The 21,919-nt window shown below is 41.7% G+C and overlaps 1 protein-coding gene across 1 annotated transcript; it reads right to left on the bottom strand.

Moving 5' to 3' along the window:
- Positions 1–2,565: 2,565 nt before the first annotated feature.
- On the bottom strand, positions 2,566–17,082 carry LOC311037669 (tRNA-uridine aminocarboxypropyltransferase 2-like). The gene is made up of 6 exons (XM_084046919.1): positions 16,833–17,082; positions 11,699–11,789; positions 6,953–7,047; positions 6,032–6,248; positions 4,461–4,589; positions 2,566–2,976 (listed from the first exon to the last, which is right to left on the bottom strand). The coding sequence occupies exons 1-6, from the start codon at positions 17,033–17,035 to the stop codon at positions 2,800–2,802; spliced, it is 912 nt and encodes a 303-aa protein (XP_083903045.1). The 5' UTR covers positions 17,036–17,082; the 3' UTR covers positions 2,566–2,799.
- Between the last annotated feature and the right edge of the window lie 4,837 nt (positions 17,083–21,919).

The following is a 21,919-nucleotide window of genomic DNA, read 5'->3' as shown; positions in this document are numbered from 1 at the left end:
AGGTAGCTGGTGCCATGGTGGCTGAGGGTACAAAAACTGCTTTGGCCATTAAAATACAGTATAATAATGACACGATAGAGCAGGCTAAGCAAGTGACATCGGGCAGGCAGTGGTGGAAAAAGTAAGTGAAATACTGCAATGTAGAAGTACTCTGTTACAAGTAAAAGTCTGGAATTCAAAATTTACTTGAGTAAAAGTACAAAAGTATTGGTATCCAAATGTACTTAAAATACCAGAAGTAGTAAAATGTTTGAAAATAGCAGATCTACAAGCTGTGAGCTTGTAGATCGGCTATTTTCAAATAGCCTAGGTATAAAAAAGTTTTTTGTCACCAGTTTCTCCATCCTCTTGATCTTGCGTTTATTTTTGGGCAAAAGTACAATATTTGCCTCTGAGATGTAGTGGAGTAGAAGTAAAAGTATAGATAAGTAAAGTAAAAGTAACTCAAAACTGTACTTAAGTACAGTACTTGAGTAAATATACTTAGTTACTTTACACCACTGCAGGTAGGCAAGCAGCAGTGCAGAATTATTACACGGACCCGCGAGGGCCACAGGGTCTCAGAGTGAAGTACCGTACTATGCAGGGTTGGCTGGTTAGATGGTCACCCCATGGTGACCGTTAAGTATTATTTAACATGGTGTGTAAACTCTTTTAGGTTGTAGGACATGTATCACACGGTATGCTACTAGACTGTGCAGCCTTTGTTTAGATGTCATGTTCTAAATCCTGATACAATTTTAAATTATTTGTTAAAGTCAGACATCTAAATCCCACTGTCCAAAAAGAAGGAAAACGAAAGAAAGAAAATAAACACTGCTCTCTCTGCTGGACAGACCATGTAATGAAGAATGAAAATGTTCTATAATGTGCGAAAAACATACCGATAACTATTGGACATTTTACTTAATTACTTTTCAATATACATTAACCATTTAAAATGGTTATTACACTTAAAACACTTCTGGGGTCACGTTTAACTTCTATCTTCTCTGGCGTTTGTGAGCACCCCAGACAGTTTAGAAGTTGCTTGATTCAGTATTTAGATATTTGATATTCAGTTAATCAAACACGCCCTCCACCTACATAAACCCATCCAACATGAAACTCCATATTAACCAAGTTAGACTCATTGAAAACATATAGCACTGCTTCTGCATGGTGACTGATATCGTCCTTTTAATGAATGTTACACTCATATTTGATATTTAGATCAAATATCTTAACATTCAAGCAAGCAACTCAAAAACTGCCTGGGCTGCACACAAAACCCTGAATAGATGTTAAAATGTGTTTTAAAGGGAAATATCCCTTTAAGTCCTATTTTATCTATCTCTTTCTATCCGTCTATTCAAAAGTCAACCGAAATTATAATTCATAATTTATTTTAAATGAATAAAACCAAACTTGAGGGTGAATCAAATCAAATTGTATTTACAGAGCACAATTAAAACAACCATTTCACTTGCTGTACAAGTTAAAAGACAAAATAAAAATGTTTACAGAAAAACATATTTCTGTTCAGCGGAAACCTTGTATCACCATAATTCAACTTTTCGTTTTTTTTTAATTAATGGGCTACTTAATCACAAAAGTTGCAAAAATAGCAGAGCTACAAGCATCGCATAGTGACATGTGCACTTGTAGATTAGCAATCATTGGAAGTGTGTATGTGTGGGTTTTCTAAATAATTAACCAATGAAAGGTTGGTTGTGACAAAATAATAACTACATTGGATCCATTGGAACATGAGGTTCTTGTTTTACTGAAAATGAACGCTTTTGGAAGGTTTCCACCTGATGGTTTCCCTACAATCCAGCATCTTCTTCTGATGTTCAAAGTGTAACCACTTAAACTCCATACACTGTTGAGCGGAGTGCATCAGGGCTCTATACTAGTGTATTTTACGTTTTCGCTACAATAAATATCATCACTGAAAATAGCCGATCGAATAGCTCACAACGTGTCGCAAGACGCGTTGTGAGCTTGTCGATCGGCTATTTCCCCCAGAATACGTATGATGGGGTTCAAGTAGTTAAAGGTCCCTTAGACAAATGCATCACAAACAGTTTACATCAAACTAATCATTCAGTCTCATTCATACAAATTGATGCTTTTATTCGCGGTTGAAAAATAATGATGTTGCCCCATCGCCTTGTTACATTGGTGCTCAGTGTACTGTGGATGTTTTCATGACACAAACGGTAGTTTAAATGAAAGGAGCACTTCACCCACTTTCAACCATGTCTTCATACACAGTAACTGGTCCTCACTAATATAAGACGCCACTATTTCGGTCTACTCACTCTGTTTCTCATTGGTAGGTATGGATAGTTAAGAAACCTGCCAACCAGCGACATCACCGACGAACTAATAGAAACTACAGCCTTTCTCTTCCTCGAAAGTTAACATGCTGAAATAGAAGCCATAGTTCTTTCATTGATAAAACCGAGATATGTGTGTGTGTGTGTGTGTGTGTGTGTGTGTGTGTGTGTGTGTGTGTGTGTGTGTGTGTGTGTGTGTGTGTGTGTGTGTGTGTGTGTGTATATATATATATACACACACACACACACACACACACACACACACACACACACACACATATATATGTATATATATATAGTCTAAAATGACCTAACTTGTCTACCGATGATGTCACTGGAAGGCAGGTTTCTGATTTTTTTTTATGACTACAGGTTTCCCTCACTTCTTCGTACGACCAGATAGGGCTATTTTCGGCGAGCCCGCCATGAAGGCTAATAAAGCCATTTCTTTCCAGCAGCAGTCGATCATTTGCATTCATCTGGGACAAACGTTTTCTGTCACCAGTTTCTCCATCCTCTTGATCTTGCGTTTATTTTTGGGCATGGGCTTGTCGTACAGGCCGTTCCTCAGCAGATGCTCCTTGCTGTGATGAACCTGAGCTCCGTGCTGGAGCTGGAAGGAGCACAGCGCTTGCAACGGCTTCAACAGAACCTGAGGGGGGAAATTCATTAAAATAATCTATTAAAATATGTATAAATACATTTATAAAGCTTGCAGTGGCTTCGGCAGAACCTGACAGAGAAAATAAATCAGGTATATATCACAATGTCCCATGCTTCAAACTTGGTGGGTGGTCCCACAGACTTCCAATTTCATCAAAAAATGACCACTTTCGGTTTTCCTTTCCTATGTCCGGTTCGTCGGATTGCCTAGAAACTTCACCCACACACTGAGCGGTGTGGACTGTTCAATTGTGCAACCCGAAAGTGGATCTGTTCACTACCGTTTTTTTTTCCAGGAAGTGGTCATGGACCCCTACCATAGAGTTAAAAATAATAGAGAGGGCACCGGATATCCCCTCCCATCCACTTGCATTGAATTTCTCACCCAGCGCATCGGCGGAAATCACCCCTTCTTCCGTGTTGGAAATGTGATGGGCGAGGCCTATTTGGGGCTTCTGTGCGTCACTGTGCGTCACAGAGGTGCGCAGCCGCGTGCACAAGCTCATGCGCAAGCTTGTGAGTCGAGTCCATTGGTCGAAACCGTTTTCGCTCGTTCATGTACAGTGGCCCAAGCTGCAGTAGCTATGAATGGCCAGCATGTCCAATGCGCTTCAATGCAATCACTGGGTTCTGGGGGCTTGACCCCTACCTCCCAAACACAAGGTATGACAGTGGACCCGGGTGCTGCAAGTGCATCGCTGCTCGGCATAAGTGTTATAGCAGTGTTTAACACTTCAAATGGCCATACTTCGGTGACCATTGCTCTTATCAACGCAGCATAGGACTAGGTTATCTGCCCTGTGCACCTTTTGTTTACCAAGCCTAAAAGCCAAACAGAAATGTACTTTTTATTCATAATGTTCCAATGTTCAACAACAGTAACACAATTAAATCATTAACCCATTGAGAAACCATTCTTTTATACTTTGGCTATTCAAAAATAGCAGATACAGTATACAAGCTCATAGCGCGACACCGAGTGCCACGCTATGCGCTTGTAGATCTGCTATTTTTTCCGCGGCCAAATACATATAATTTTGGGGGTCCTTGAAATTAAACTGATTATAGCAACATAAGTTTTTTCAAAAAACTGTTAGGATTTAGAAGTCATTTGTAGAATCCCCCAGAAGCAAAGATTTGAGTTACAAATGTTCGCTTTGAAAAATATGTATTCAAAGATTTGCACACATTTTCATGATTTTTCAAAAATAGCAGATCTACAAGGTCATGAGTGCCGCGCTATGATCTTGTATATCTGTTATTTTTGAATAGCCAAAGTATAAGATAATGGTTAAAATTGAAAATGACAGATGCTTTCCCAGCCTTAATAGGTTAATAAAAATGATTTGAGCGACAATTAATCTCTAAAATGTCAGCATCATGACAGCCCTAATCGGAGCAAGTCGGGATGTTGTGACGTCCACCGTCCACCCACCCTCTAGGCAATGTTAATATAGGATTATGTCAATGTACCTCTTGGATGTATTGGTTGTGTTCTAAGATGGACAGGCAGACGGCAGCACACTCCAGTGTGGACAGACACATGTTGGTGGGTTGAGTTCTGATCACGTACTGACTGCACACCGCCTTACTGAGCTGCACCTGAAACACAAACATATTAACATTTCATTGAATTAAATTACATTATTACACTCGCAAAATCTGGCAACACTGTGTTTTAACCTGAACTGGAAAACAAACTTTAAGCCATATCACCCAGCTGGCTCTATAAATGTTTAGATATAGCTGAGAATGATTGACTGGAACTTCGTAAAACTCAAATCCAGTTCAAATAAAAAACTCTTTACAAACGATAACATCATCACTTGATGAACATGAACTCTTAATGACAATTCTTGAATTAATCTGCCTCCAAATGAAGGTCATTTAGATATAATGTATTATCACTCATGTAATTTCAGAACACAGATATACACACTGGTTTTTGGGTCTGATACCAATACCGAGTCCTAGACCACTGGTTATGGAAAAAAGTGGAAAGGTTTGTAATCTACTAGGGATGCAAATTATCGATCAATTCATTAATTGATAATTGATAACCTTATCAACCGATTAACCGGTTAACTGATAAGCGGCGTTTTTTTTTAATCTGAGAATCTTAATTTCAGATTTAAAAAAAAATCCTAAAAAAAAGTGCTTAGGAGCCGAGATACATCCTTTTTCAGTAAGTTAAACAAGAAGTGAATGGAGCGGAAAATCTTCAAATCATCATATCTTGGGTTCTGAACATTAAAAAAAAAAAAAAAAAAAAAAAAAAAAGTTTTTTTTTCTTTTTCCAATTAACACATTGGGTGCCAGGTTTTTTTAAAAACAGAGTACACTGAGTGCCAGGATTTTTAACCATTTTTTAGGAGCCGAGATACAGGCTTTTGAAGTCATAAGTTAACCAGAAAGTGGATTGGAGTCAAAATCTTCGGTAAATGATATCTCCTGGTGCTTAGAAGGTAAAAAAAAAAAAAAAATTAAAAAAAATAAAAAAATGATTTTTTTCTTTCTTCAAAAAACGTATATATACGGTTTTGGCACTCCATGTAAGTATTGCAAAATACTTGCACCCAATGTGTTAATTGTTAATTGTTTGATTTAATCGGATAATTTCTTAATCGATTAATTCGATTAATCGATTAATTGTTAACATCCCTATAATCTACTGTAGCTGAAAAACGTATATCCTGACCTATATCTTTCTTTATCTTTTAAAATTGCCTAGAGCATACATAGGCAACTGGCGGCCTAAATGCGGCCCACAGGTTAATATCGGAATACTGATATAGTATTGATTTCAGCTGTTACAATTCCAAACATGCAAACATGACCCGCTTTAATTACTTCAGTCTATATTAGTAGCTTAATGACTACTAAAATTCTATTGTCTTTTTCCGGTCTTAAAGGGTTAAAGTTAGAAAACATCCAACTTATAAGGAAACAAATAGAAATAAACAGCTTGTTGGTAGGGGGAAAAAGTACAAACTGACAGAACTAATAAATGTTCTTTAATTTTTTTCACCCGATGGCTATAATACCTGTTTAGGTAGGTGTAGGAGGGTGTTCCTCAGGAACATGTCTTTAGCCTGACTCCAGGTGCCGTCTATGATGATGACGTTATAATGTGTCCTGCTGGGTTCTGGCTCTTCTGGTCCTCTGTGGCTGTGGACCAGCTCCTCCAGGTTCTGGGCACCCGGGCCTGGGTACAGGATCAACGTTCGGCGGTCCTGACAGACTGCAGCCAGATCTGGATGTCTGAGAGCACAGAGCAAAACAGCCACACTTAGAAAAAGACAACTTGGTGCTGGTTTATGATGTGATTAGGGCTGGGATCCCAAGGAAATCTGGTCCAACACTCAGGAACCGGAATTGGTTCCATCACATTTTGGAACCGTTTCCTGAACCAAGTTTTATCACACTGTCAGAGGTGGTGTGTGGACTTCATGTCTGCTATACAGTTACAATACTAGTGGTTCTCAAACTTTATCATTTGAAGGAACACAATAACTCTGAGAGTTACAGACCTGTAAGAGTCTATATGTAACCCAGAGGGTCCATGGACCTTACTTTGAGAACCACTACAATACTGTATGTATGATTGAATTTGTGTTTATCAAAAACTTCCCAGGGGTAGCAGGAGTCACATCACGACTTCGGTACTCAATATGGTTAGTGTTAATTGTCTCCGACGGGCCGAAGGCGTGGCCGAGACTATGTTTTGCCCCCTGTCCGTCCGTCCATGCGCGCACTTTTTATCAATTAAAAACAATTCCTACATTTTTCTAAAGTATTTCATAAATAAAATGGAAAAATCTAATAATTTCCATTAATAAATAAGAACAATGTTTAAGAAGTAGTGAAAGAAATGTGCCATTTTCATTAGTTTGGATACCGGGCAAACCATATTTTGAGTCTTGAGCTAAAAGGTTTGGGAACCACTGCTCTAACCTCCAGCTCACCTTTCTTCACTGAATCTTCTTCCCACCAAGACGTTGCATTTTCCTGGAGGCAGACAGGCAGCGAGCAGAGGAACTGTGCGAAGAACTCTGCTCTCCTGGGAAAAAAACACAATAAAGCAATGTGCCGCTTTAACCCTTTTTGAAAAATCATGAAAAATTAATCTCTTTTTTTTACATTTGTAACTCAAATCTTTGCTTCTGGGGGGTCCCTGGAACTAAATATTTTACAAATGTTCTCTTTAAAAAATAGATATTCCAAGATTTGCACAAGTGTTCACGATTTTCCAAAAATAGCAGATCTACAAGCTCATACCGTGGCACCGAGTGCTGCACTATGAGCTTGTAGATCTGCTATTTTTGAATAGCCAAAGAAATCTTAAAATGATACAAATGATGCTTTCCCGGTCTTAAAAGGGTTAATCTTGGCAATACATACAATTTGTACCTTATGTTTAACCTCATGTACGTACTGTATCTGCTGGTCTTCGTCTTTGTGTATATATGTAGCTATTTTTGATTTTCTATTTATTAGTTTTCCTCTTTGACATATTTCTTTACTGTCATTTTTTTCCTCCTTAATCTCCCTTTCCTTCTCCCTTTTCTCCTTCTCCCCATGATGGAGCTCATGCAAAAAAACGAAAAAAATCACCCACTTCTTTGGGTTGATTCTTGACATAAATATCTTGTACAATATGAAGGATCTTTTCCAGGCTACATTATCAGTAATGATGTTGAGATCAACGCAACATGGTACCACCTCCTGTGATATGTTATCAAAGCATATATAAGCGTATCGATTAGGGGTGTGCCGATATATCGTCCCGCGATATATCGCGATACGTTTTCGCGACGATATGTATCGTTTTGGAAAAAAAAATATCGTTTTTGAAAAAAAAAAAATTTTTTTTTTTTTTTTTTTTACAATCATAATAATCAGGCATGCAAACGTCCCCGAAGTGAAAAGAGTGACAACATGTTTTTTTTTCGGGTCAGGTGTCATACTATTTGGATTCAAAACGGCTATTGTAGCTGAAAAGCTACAAGTTTGCATGTCTGAATAATGCAAAAACAGAATTATTTGTTTGCATTTTCTTTTTTTCTCCTCCATATATTTTCATAATAAAAAAAGTGCGTATCGTATCGTATCGAAATCGTATCGAAGTTGTGAGTCAAATATCGTATCGTATCGTTTCGTGAAATTAGTGTATCGGCACACCCCTAGTATCGATGCTTAATTTTGACAGACAGTACATGTCATTCCTTTGCCATTATCAGTTGATTAACACCCAGGATTTGAACACGGGTCTCCCATGTGGAAAGCCAACATCTCAACCACTAAGCCAAAGGGACATCCCTATCACTCAGGGGAGATACTAGACTTTCAAGCCATCAGGCTAAGGTAGTGAACCACTCTGTAACAGTTGCATTATTATCACAGTCCTGTTGGCAGGGTGCCGTAACACGGTGGTTCTCAAATGTTTTTTTCATGTCAAGGACCCCCACATTGAAGTATTTGGCTGGTGGATCCCCATCTGAAAGGATGTGTGCTACGGGCCCCCATGGCGAATGGAATACATCCACACGGCGTAGTGTCATCAGTGGGTTCAGTTGTACCTATAGGGCGGAGTTGCACTCGGGGGAAAACACAGATTTCCCCCAGCTGGTATAGACGGAGGGATGTGGGTTTTCAAACTCATATGCTGTAAAAGTATACTGATCTAAAAGCAGGCGTCATGGCTTGCCAGATCACAGGCACAGAACCTTGTTGCCACTCGACAAGGAATGCTACATTAGCAAATTAAACAAGAGTCCGATTGGAATGTTGTCCTGACTGGACAGAGGATCCAACACAACACAATGGCCCGAGGTTATCGGATTTAATCACCTGGTAAGAGACACTATTACATGTTCTACAGATATGATCAATTAAACTTATCATAATATCAAAAAGCAAAAGCCATTCATTCATCAATGATGTTTATAGAACACGTTTTAGTGAATTCCTACTAGTACAGGAGACATCGACGCCATTACAGTTTGGAAACGCAACATGCAGCGATTTACACAAAACAAGCCAAACCCTAGACTATCCTTGTGTAAAAACCTACAGAAAACACAATTGTTAATCTGGCAATGAACACGGAGCTAAATCCTGCATGATATTAAATGACGCACTTCGCCAAATGGTAATGGCGTTGGTACATGCCGTTCACAAAACAGTGTCTAAACTGTCCTTCAAATTCACTATAAACATTATTGATGACTTAATGGCTGTTGGGTTTTGATATTATGGTAAGTTTAATTGATCATATCTTGTAATAGTGTCTCTACCAGGCGATTAAACACGGTGCATATGTAAACATGTTTTGTAACATGGAGCGAGACAAGAGGTAACCAGAAGACTCGCACCAAAACACGCTCGCCCCCATTTTTCTCACCGACCAGCGGTTCTTGTATTCTTGTATTTGTTTTACGGTTTGAAATAAGTTCAGGGTTAGGCATAGTTTTACTGAGGTTCAGTTTAGGAATAAGGTTATGTTTAGCAGTTTAGGCATAGTTTTACTGAATTTAGGAATACCAGGTGAATACCGGCGGGTTTGCCCCAGGGCGACTGTGTTTTGGGGCCAGTGTTTTGATATTCAGACGGAGCTGGAAAGAGGGAAACAGATCTCCGGTTTCAGTGGTGCTTGTGCTGAAACTTGACTAATGCAATAAGATATAAGGATAATCTGATAAACCACATGAACCCCAGTTTACGTATTCTGGGGGGAACATAAACCAAACATTGCCTATCTAGCTCAGAGTTACAACGCGTCGCGTTCCGACGCACTGTGAGCTCATAGATTGTCAATGTTTGGTCTTTTTAGTCACATATATCTTAATAATAAGTCAGCTTTGCCGACGGCGAGTGGACGATTGTGTTCCAGCTGTCCTGATGGATTTTTCTTGGCTGACAATGTCTCCATCGTCCATAAAATAGCTCTGAAAGTGATCCAAACGATCGTGTATGATGTAACTCTATGAGGCAGATCGTTCTGTTTTCCCCCGGGACAAAATCGAATGGGCGTTCCTGGGCGTTCCCGTCTATCTCCGTGTGTATCTATCGGGTTGCCGAAAAAAAATCCCTCATAATATGGGGTCGTGGTATAAAAAAGTTTGAGAACCCCTGTTCTAGAGCCCATTTTGACCAATCTTTGAGGACCCCTAGAATATTTTGTTCTATGACTATGAACACATGGAATATCTCAAAACAAAGATTAGACTCCCTTCTTTCATCTGGAAAAGAAAGTGAGTATGTTTTTGAGCATGTTTTTTTAGCTAGAGGTAGTTGAATACAGCTTGGTTTTCATCAAAAACAGCTCTTTTTCTCTAGAATCAGAGATATGGGCATTTTAGTGAGATACACATAGAGGCATAAAACTGATTTTAAACATGATTTGACATTTATTTTGGGCTCTGTTGTGGTCCCAACCCACAGTTTGAGAACCACGGTGACGTCAGGCCTACAAATTCCAAAGGGCGCCAGGTATTTTGCGAGAGAAATAAGCAACCAGGTCTATGAAAACAAAGTTTCCCCTGGAAACGAGGGGGTCCACGGGGACCCCCTCGTTTCCAGGGGGAGGGTTGATGATCGTGGGCTGGCGCTTGTGGATCGGCTTTTTGTTTTGTGTCGCCCATCTCTCCTCTGTGTGTGTATGTGTTAAAAAGGACATGAACCGATGTGACGTTGTCCCAAACTGACCTGCATCTGACCGGCGAAAAAGGTCCATATCTCCATATCTTTTCTGAGGTGCATCCGCACCAATGATGGGATCATTGGGGCAAAAAAGGTCCATATCTCCATATCTTTTTAGAGTGGTCAAAACAAGCCATTATCGACGAGCTATCTCTCTGCAATGGCGAATCCCGGTAGAAATGCTATAGTTCCAGTAATTAGACGGGACCCTTGGCCATCGCCCAGACACCCTTTGTTTACATTCGGGTCCTCGTTGTGGCTTCTACAGCTCTAAACAGATCGCCAATGAACGGTAAAAACCGCTGGCACTTGTGTTAATAACATGGCTTGGAAAATGATTAAAGAGCCTTCATTATAATAGTTAGATTATAGTACAAACATCAACTTGCAAAGTAGGTATGGGTCAGAACAATCGATTATTTGAATAACCATTTTTGAGGATACAAATGTATAAATTGATTATTAGTATTATAATTATTATTATTTTTATTTTTTTTGGCAGAGGCTATATTGTCATCCGAAACCTAAATTTTAGAGGATGCCAAGTATGGGTGTAATATTTATTCTGTTCTGCATTAGCAGTCATGTTAGTCTGTGCAAGGCTAGTATGCTAGGCTGTACATGGACAAATTCATGATACCAGAATAAATTCACTGTTGAAGCTTTTGTCTTCTTAATGGTTTAGTTAGCTTACTATAATGTAAAATATGCATATATGCAACTGTATTTGTATATTTCTGAAAACCTGTTGATAGGCCAATGAATGCAATGCTGTTATTGTAACCTAGGATGGTCATTTGATGGGGGGGGGGAAACAGAATAATCGAATATTCGTTAATAATAGCCGTAGAATAATCAACTTTGATTTTGTCCAGTCATGCACATCCCTACTTGCAAGCGTCTGCAAAGCTTCACAACAGAAGGTTTTAGGGGGTAAAAGGTGATTTGATTTCTGGAAATTCAAGATTAATATTATTTAAAGAATGAAACATGCATATCTATATCCTTACCTCTGCTGGATGCTGCACTATGTACAGACATGTGGAAACCTCCAATGGATGCACAGGCAGGAAGGGACACAGACACACCTTCTGAGGACGTCTACAGAGAAGGACAAGATAGGGACAGAAATACCTTAGTTAACGTAACGTACACATTGTGTATATTCATTCACTCACTCATTTATTCATGAATGATTATTTAGTCTTAACGTCAGTGGTGTAAAGTAACTAAGTACATTTACTCAAGTACAGTACTTAAATACAATTTTGAGGTATTTGTACTTTACTTGAGTATTTCCAATTTTCATACTTTTACTCCACTACATCTCAGAGGAAAATGTTGTACTTTTACTCCACTACATTTATTTGAAAACCCAGGGTTACGTATGTAACCCCGGTTTTATTAGTAGCGTAAGCAAGTGCTTACTATGGGATATCAAAAACAGGACTCCCGGAACTCCAATGACCATTGGATGAGGGTCTTGTGACGCAAAACTCCGGCGACCGGAGGGGGTATAAAACCCCTTGCGTCATAAGGGCTCGTTCTCTGAAACCTTCCACTCTGCACGCTCAGAAGCACACAGAGGGGGTTCAAAAATGTAAGCACTTGCTTACGATACTAATAAAACCGGGGTTACATACGTAAGCCTGGGTTATTATAGCATAGCTTTAAGCAAGTGCTTACTATGGGACACATAAACGTTCCCCGGGGGAGCCCCCCATTATGGTAACCCTCACCCACACGCTTGCCCAAGGCCCAGGGCCTGCCCCCGGCAGAGCCCTGATCCCCAGGCATCCCCGACCTCCAGGCTGCTGTCGTCACCTGCCCCGTCGGGTTCCGAGTGGCCGACTGTGGGGAAACTTCGTCACGTATGATCCCGGAACCTTGCCTTGGAGATGTACCTACCCGACCCTGAAAGGTGAAAGCCCTTCCCGCAGGGGGAGTGTTGACAGAGTGACACTGGGGCCCGTAGGCGTGACTTTCGTATCACGTCGTCCGACCTTTTGCGTGGCGTTTGTACCCGGAGTGGAAACGCCGTCCCTCCTGGGGACCTTCGCTGGTGTAACACCGGGGTTTTGTGAGACGTAAACTTCCGCCCCACCTCCGCCATTTTGGCAAGGTCTTGAGAGGCGTCCATTTTTTGCCTCCTCCGTCCTGCAGAGGCAGCTTGCCGCCCTCTGCCGGACGGAAGGAGCCACTGCGCTGGAGCAGTCGGAAACAAAGTTTCGTCTACACAAAACCCCCTTCTTACACCGTCTCTTAGATACATTTGACTCGAAATTAAAGGCTTTTCTACCTGAAATTGATTCACAATGTTTGCAGCATGCAGAGGATTCGTCCCTGCGGTGTTTGAGATGTCGCCCCGTTCTTTTGGGGGACATAACGAACACCGAGGGCTCATGGAAAGATGGCTTTTCATTGCATTGGAAAAAATTTGCATTTGAGTTTCTGGCAACAGATTTATTCCAAACACAGGCGGCACATTTTTTACAAATAGTTCTGGAAAAGGCGTCTCTCTTAGTCTCTTTGCACTGGTGGACTCGTCCTCGACCCTGTCCGAGCTGGCAAGGAAAGCGCCAGTCCTTTTCCTGGTGAAGTGCTGAACAAAAGCTGGCCCCGCACGATAACGGAGGAGCCGTCGCGGGGCAATCAGCTGGTGCTCGCCCGGTAGAACCGGGAAATGAGTGTCATTTACCCTTCCACCCACCGCGCCGAGGCCCGCTGTCCTTGCGGTGGGGCCTACGCGAAGGGGGAGGCGGGGGAGCTTTCTTGACGTTCTTGCGCCTCACGTCCTGGCCACCAAGAGAGCTGCTGGGTCGCTCCCAGGAGGTGGCCCTGGCTGAAGACGCTCCGGATGCACCACGTTTGCGGCCTGAGGTGCGTCTGTTGCCCGCGGCTCCCTGCTGCTGAGGCCTCTCCGCAGCGGGGGTCGCGGGAGTTGAGAGGAGGCCTGTGGCAGTCTCCTCTAGCTGCTTTTCTCACGCCTGAGTCTTGGTAATCAGGTCGGCAGCGGTGTCGAAGAGGTTGCCCGGTTTGAGCGGTAGGTTCTTCAGACCCGAGGTCAGGATGGCCTTGCAGCCAGAGGCGAGGTCGAGCCATTGCATCCTTTCTAGGTCGGCTGTAAGGGCCATGGCTCGGCCTGTCCACATCAAGGCGGTACACGAGCAGAGTATCGCGAGCTGAATCAGCCTCGCTAGCTCCGCGGTGTCCTCTCCGAAGGCTTGGTGTGAACCTGTGCTGCTGACACTGTCTCCTCCAGGGGCCGGGCTCGCATCTCATCGAGCACCGCCGCGGCGGAACCCTGGAAGAGCGACCCCACGTTCAGTACCTTGGCTGCCGCAGCCGAGGCCCCGTAGAGCGTGGCGTGTGTCTGAGTCTTGGCCCTCCTGGCGCCGTCGGCGAAAACAGGCCCATCCTTGCGGCTGATTCTCACCGTACCTTTCTTGGCCTTGTCGATGGCAGCGGCGAGTTCTCTGTCCATTGGCGGCATGCCACAGACTCCCAGCTCTTCCCCCGTCAGGATGTCGGTGGAGAATCCCGGAGTCCCCGGCACCAAACGCTCGGCCCAGGCGAACTGGATGGCATTCTTCACGCCAGCGGCCTCCGGGACGAGTTTGGACTCCATGTGGCGGGAGGGCAGAGGAGTCAGGCCTTGAAACCCCGCGATGGGGATACCAACGGACGCCCTCGCTGGCTCCATCGGCTGCTCGAGCTTGCATCTGGCGATGGCCCCGCTTGAGCACAGCGGTCACGGTCTCCCGTGGTTCCGACACCTGATTGGCAACCACAGGGACCGCCGCTGTATCCGGAGCAGGCTCCGGTGTAGGCTCAGGACGGTCCGGGCTGGACATCGCAACCTCCTGAGACGGTTGGTAGGATGTGAGGCCTACCTCATCTTCTTCATCCACCACAACGAGGTCCTCCTCGTTGCTGACGAATGGAGTGGGTGTGTCACCCCAGGCGGTGCTGGAGGTGGTGGTGGAGGAGAAGATGTCGGGAACGCTGCCCTGGGAAGGCCCGCCGGCCTCGGCAGCGTCCTCGCGGTCGGGGGATGAAGCGGCGGTTCTTGTCGCCCGCACATCCCTGACCTTGCTGATGGCTCCGCTGGCGCGTGGGGCCGAGCGGAGCGGAGGGCCCATGGCTCCCTGGCTGCTGGTCGCAGGCTTTATAGCCTTAGCCGGGGGAGCTTCTGGGCTAGCATCGCCGCTAGCGGTGCCGCTGGCCTTGGCCGCCAGGTCCATGGCCCGCTGCATGCGCCGGTCCAGCTGGACCTCGGAGAAGGCCATGTACGGCACGCAGCCGCAGTCTCGTCCACGCTCGCAGGCGAGCCAGGCGTGGCTCGGGCGAGGCAGGAGATGCAGAGGCGGTGATCGTCGTCCGCGGTGATCCGAAGACTGCATCCCCTGAATGCGCACTTGCGAGGCGCCTCCATTCTTTCCTTCGTCCGTCACAACATGAGGCAAACAAACAAAGGCTAGTTCGCCTAGCCGTTAGCTTAGCTTTGTTAGCTTAGCGTTAGCCTAGCTTTAGCGTTAGCTCTAGCGCGGTGCCTCGTGGTAAGAAAACGGAGAGGATAGGAAAGAGAAATAAAAAACGATGACATTCGAGAAACGGGAGAGTTATAATAAACTGAAACTATTTTTAAACGAAAGCGCCCTTAGAGTAGCACAGTAGTGCCCTCGCTATGGGTTTTGTTGGATTTCTTCAGTTTCTCCGTAGTTTAAGCTTCTAAGGCTCTGTGTGCTTCGCGTAGCAGAGTGGAAGAAGAGAACAAGCCCTTGTGACGCAAGGGGTTTTATACCCCCTCCAGTCGCCGGAGTTTTGCGTCACAAGACCCTCATCCAATGGTCATTGGAGTTCCGGGAGTCCTGTTTTTGCTCTGTGTGATCGCCAGGGGGCGATGATATCCCATAGTAAGCACTTGCTTAAAGCTATGCTATAATAACTTTAGTTACTAGTTACTTTTCAGATATACATTTTTATGTAATAAAACATACATTAACCACTTTAGCCTTATTTTATATACCTAGGCTATTTGAAAATAGCCGATCTACAACCTCACAACGTGTCGCATTGCGACACGTTGTGAGCTTGTAGATCTGCTATTTTCAAATATTTTAGTAATTTTACTTTTGGTACTTTAACTATATTTTGATGCCAATACTTTTGCACTTTTACTCAAGTAAATTTTTAATTCCGGACTTTTACTTATAACGGAGTACTTCTAAATTGCAGTATTGGTACTTTTACTTAAGTAAAGCAATTGAGTACTTTTTCCACCAATGCTTAACGTACACATTATGTATATTCATTCACTCACTCATTTATTCAAGAATTATTATTTAGTCGTTTGCCTAACAAGTAAGCATATTTAAAAAGGTGCTGTAAGTGGTATTCTTTTCTTAAAATAAGTGTTAAATTGTTCTATATTGTGTAATCATTGCTACAGTGTTTATTTCAGTAACAGGGGTCTCCCCGTCTCTCCAGCACTTTAATAAACAGAAAATACATTTTGTGTTTACTAAGATCGGGATTCCAATTTTATCCAATAAGGAGAGAGAACTCATATAGGATTAACACTATTGGTACTCTTTCCTGATTGGTTAAAATTAGCAACACACGAGAAATATATATTTTCTGTTTACTAAAGTACTGGCGAGCCTGGGAGACCCCTGTTACTGAACAAACAAAATATAGCAATGACTACTATCACAATATAGACCTGAATTTTTTTTTTTTTTTTAACACAAAACCTTAAATATTTTTCACCCAAAAATATCCCCTACAATATGTTTAATTTGTTATTAGGACCCCCTTGCTTAACATCAAAGTTAGTTCCTACCTGCCAGTGAGTGTTGAGGGTGACAGGTAATATGTTTATAAACATGTTTATAAATAGAATGGGTTTGTTTGTAACACGTCTAAAACACTTTTTGGAAGGAAACAATGTTTTTGGTTACTCCACAGCGCCCTCTACAGATCTGGTCAATGGAATTTTGACCATATGTTTCCTTCCGGTGAAACAAGGAATACAAAATAAGGGTCATTACAAAAGCCTTAATGTAATACGCTCCAAAAACATATATAAGCGGACGCAACGCCTTGTGAGCTTGTAGGTCTGCTATTTTCGTCTCCACTCACCGGCATCGTAAACACGTCGGTCGTCTTTCACAAACTTCCACCGGCAGCGCGGCCAGATCTCCAAACGCGTCTGTTTCGGTTTCCACGTCTTCTGAGGACGAATGTCCACCATTTAGATCTTCACGTTCACCCTGACAAACCAATAAAGTCTTATGGTTTGCATTAATAACGTTATTGACGTCGGAATGCTCCTTTTCCATCATAGAAACAGGTTCACGCGGCGTGTTGACAAGCGACGGGCGAACATTAAAACAGCCGTCCGGATAATAAAGCGGCGAAGAAGACTTCTGCCACCGATGGGATCCGTTCACTTTGTGAGTTGCACATCTGGTCTGTACCGGATACGGAAACACGGTTCATGCGTCCCTATGTGTTTGGCTTGAAAGTACCGGATACGGTAGGCGGGCTGTAGACCGGATATGAGTGCTGAGCTGCACAACTAAACCGGGCAATTCCCGCAGTGAAGCCCGGTATCGCGAGAACACAGAGCTAGAGTGAGTAGAACGGAGCCCTTCTGGATTCGAACCTAGAACAGAGAGAGAGAGAGAGAGAGAGAGAGAGAGAGAGAGAGAGAGAGAGAGAGAGAGAGAGAGTCAGATAGATATAATGTGTTTATTAATTTAATTTATATGTATCAGGCTAGTTGTAGTTACTTTCATTTGAGTACACCTAATAGCTGATATTTCATCAAATATTTTCATGAAAATGTTCTGTGCCAGGGAGCATTTGTGTTGTTAAAATGTAAAAAAATCAAAATATTCTTTATTTTATTGCAAGAGTTCTTTTTTAAATAGCCTATGTACAAGCTCACGTGAGCTTGTAGATCGGCTATTTTCAAGTAGCCGATGTCACTGAGGATTTGCACAAACTGTCCACGATTTTTTTTAAATAGCCAAATAAATCTTAAAATGACACAGATGCGTTCCCGGTCTTAATTGGTTAAGCTGCCTTGAGTATGATTTGATGAGATTTGCACATTGAGACACTGCCAGGTAAACAAACACAAATAATTATTATACATTATAATACAAAAGTTATAATACATTGAACTGTGACTACTTTACTGAGAGTGTATGTATGCAGACATAGCTTCAGAAAAAAGTCGGTCTGCATTAATTAATGCAGACCGACTTTACAAAAAGAGACAGTGTATTGCCTCAGTAAATTAGGATCATAGAAATAACCTAGCATTGGTCTAAATAGTATAATATATATATTTTTAAATAGAACCGGATACAGTAGTATACAGTAGGCAGGCTCTAGACGGATGAGCACTGAGATGCGAATAGTAGACTTCACTGTGTTCCCACAGTGAAGTCTGGGCAGACAAGCAAGCAGGCAGGCAGGCAGGCAGGCAGGCAGGCAGGCAGGCAGGCAGGCAGGCAGGCAGGCAGACAGACAGACAGACAGACAGACAGACAGACAGACAGACAGACAGACAGACAGACAGACAGACAGAAGGATAGATATTGGTTTGGTCTCAGGTCTTTCCAAAGACATACATAATATAATAATTATGAGAGGAAACACCAAACTATTTTGATTTCTGGTTTTATTTTTAAAAGGAAACATATGATTGAGATATAGAAAGCAAACTGGAATGCAATGATAAGAAAATATGCACAAAACCTTAAAAAGTACATTTACATTTGTATGGTATTGCTTAAAAAAAATCTTCCACGTCTTAAAATATTATTTTTTAAATAAATACTTGAATATTCTTTTTAACATGCTGATGTATTTTCATGATTTAAATTACAGTATAATACATTTTCAGTTTAACATAATAATATTGCACTTACGTAGTGACTCAAAGGTCACATTCATAAGGTCACACAAACTGTAAAGGTCAAACTAGTATTAGTCTGAGGGGTGAAAAACGTATACACTTAAAAGTGGTATTTCACTTTAAAACACTTCTGGGGTCATTTTATTATCTATAGGACAATATCAGTCGCCAGAAGCAGGGACGTTGTTTTCAATGAGTCCAACATTCATTAGAAGGACAATATCAGTCACTAGAAGCAGGGATGTGTGTTTTCAACGAGTCTAACATTCATTAGAAGGACAATATCAGTCACCAGAAGCAGAGATGTGTGTTTTCAATGAGTCTAACATTCATTAGAAGGACAATATCGTCACCTTTTCAATGAGTATAACATGGTTAACAAGGAGCTTGCAGTTACAATGGGAGGCAGGCATGTCTGATAAAATGCATATCAAATATAAGTGTTTATGAGTGAAATACAGCTTTAAAGACGCAATCCATAGTCAATGTCCTACCCGCGATTTGGAGGATAGAGGACAAATTGCACTTTGACCCAACACCTCATGTAAGTGTTCTACCAGAGCACAGGATCTACAATGTCTCATAGAAGAGCAGGGAGACCAAATACAACCATCACAGTTGTTAGTTCTACTGTGTTAGATTGGTACAAAATAACAGGGGATTTGTTTTCAATATTAGCTACCAGCCATACACACACACACACACACACACACACACACACACACACACACACACACACACACACACACACACACACACACACACACACACACACTTACATAAGAATCTGATTTAAAAAGTAAAAATAAAAACAAACATATCTGTGAAAGAACAAAAAAGAGGAAAAATAACAGCTATGAAAACAAGGCAGTAGAAAGACACACTTTAAAATAAAATATGTAAATAAAGTCAAGTAATAATAATGATTATAAAAGAAACATTGAGCCCAGGGATGTAGTCCCGATTTAATAGCTAGTGAAGCACTATGCCACGCGCACAAGCTCGCACATGCACGCGCACGTGCGCTGTCGCCGATTGAAATAACCTCATCGACATTAATTATCATTGATATGCACCAAGCAAGGGCCATTCCTGTTCATTTGCACTGTTGACACTTTGGAAATGGTTGTTTTTAATAGATGCGCTATTGTTCTAGGAACTTAGAATCTAAGATGAAGGCTCTCTCTCAGGGCACAAACGTGCACGCATGTGCATGTGTGGGGCTCGTGCGTGTGTTATAATAGCCCCACCATGACTACACCCCTGATTGACCCACATGTCAGTGTACAGCTTCAGGTTCGCCAGCGGAGGGCACTATTGGACCTATTGGAACACATCCTGCAAATAAAATGCTCCTACAGTAAACCTAAAAGCAGTGGCGGAAAGTACATTTAAATAATCATTACTTCAAGTACTGTATAATGTTAATGCAAAAAACCTTAGCACTTTTACTCAAGTAAAACCAAATATACAAGGGCTTTTACTTACAGAGTATTTCTAAATTGTGCCATCTGTAAAAATCTGGGTTCTTCTTCCACCACTGCTTTGCTGCTTTTCAAAAGTGTTACTACAATAGAAACATTCTTAAAACATGATATTGTCACGTTTTATAATGGATTTTAAAACATGATATTGTCAAGTTTTTTTTATAATAGATTTCAATTCATTTTCAGAGTAATTTACAGTAAGTTTTGCTATATACCCCAACTAGTGGTTGAAGTAAAAACAATGAAAGAAAGAAAAACAATGAAAAAATCTCATAAGGAGACACATCTGCTCAATGCATTTAGACCAGGGGTTCTCAACATGAGGTGCAGGGACCCCAAGGAGACCAGTGGTTCTCAATGTGGGGTCATCATTTCTGAAGTTTCTTTTTGAATGGAAACGATTCTAACATTTATGTAAAATAACTGTGATCAGCTCCAATAATTACAATCAGGTGATGATGTCATAATTTGTGACAGGTCTTGTGTCATTGTGGGTGTGGCTTACAACTAGACAACTATCCTTTAGTTTACAATACCAGTGGTTCTCAATCGTTTTAATTTCACGGACCCCCATAACTCTTGAGTGTACAAATGGAACCAAATGGACCCTTACAGGTCTGTAACTCTGAGTGTACAAATGGAACCAAATGGACCCGTACAGGTCTGTAACTCTGAGAGTGTAATGGAACCAAATGGACCCTTATAGGTCTGTAACTCTGAGTGTACAAATGGAACCAAATGGACCCGTACAGGTCTGTAACTCTGAGAGTGTACAAATGGAACCAAATGGACCCTTACAGGTGTGTAACTCTGAGAGTGTAAAAATGGAACCAAATGAACCCTTACAGATCTGTAACTCTGAGAGTGTAAAAATGGAACCAAATGGACCCTTACAGATCTGTAGCTCTGAGAGTGTGCAAATGGAACCAAAGGGACCCTTACAGGTCTATAACTCTGAGAGTGTACAAATGGACCCTTACAGGTCCATTTGGTTCAACAAATGTTTGATTCTTGTAATTGTTTTGAGTATTGTAATTGTATAGCAGACGTGAAGTCCACACACCAGCTCTGACAGCGTGAAAAAACCTGGTTTCGGAAACGGCTCCAAATGTGATGGAACCGGTTCCGGTTCCTAAATGTTGGATCCGGTTCTAGATCCCAAACCATTTACAATCTCATTAGCATAATGCTAAAGATAAGGAGGAAATCAGACTTTCTAGTGATCATTTATGTAACAGCTCCAATGTAACTCACAGGAATGTCTTCAACTTCAAATACTAAGCTCAGTAACGGTTAAAACAGTCAAGATATTAATTTTACAAATATTTGGAGTAGAAAAATATTGGCATTGTTAAAAAGCTATAAGGATTTTTGTTATTTCAGTTATTTTTTGAATCATTAAAACACTTTTAAGAATCTTTGTTATTTAAGTTCTTTGCACTAAATGTGTGTTTTTTTTTGTGTGAATGAGCTAAAGCAGCTCCGATTGGATGGAATTATGGAATGTTTTGGTGAAAAGTTTGATTTTGATGCTACAGTATGAACAGTACAGCGGGGGACAGTAACAAAGTACATTTACTTGAGTACTGTACTTAAGTAATTATTTTCAGTAACTGTGCTTTACTTGAGTATTTGTATTTTTGGATACTTTCACTCCACTACATTGTAAAGACAAATAGTGTACCTTTGACTCCACTACATTTCTAGGAAGGGAAAAAAAGTACATTATGAATGAACCACTTAGGCCCTATTTAAAATATAGCGATCCACAAGCTCACAACGTGCTGTGATGTGTGACGTGTTGAGCATAT

This window comes from Gymnoscopelus microlampas, assembly GCF_963454915.1.
Source record: "Gymnoscopelus microlampas genome assembly, chromosome: 21".
In the NCBI taxonomy this organism is placed as follows: domain Eukaryota; kingdom Metazoa; phylum Chordata; class Actinopteri; order Myctophiformes; family Myctophidae; genus Gymnoscopelus; species Gymnoscopelus microlampas.
This window is presented reverse-complemented; position numbering and strand designations above follow the sequence as displayed.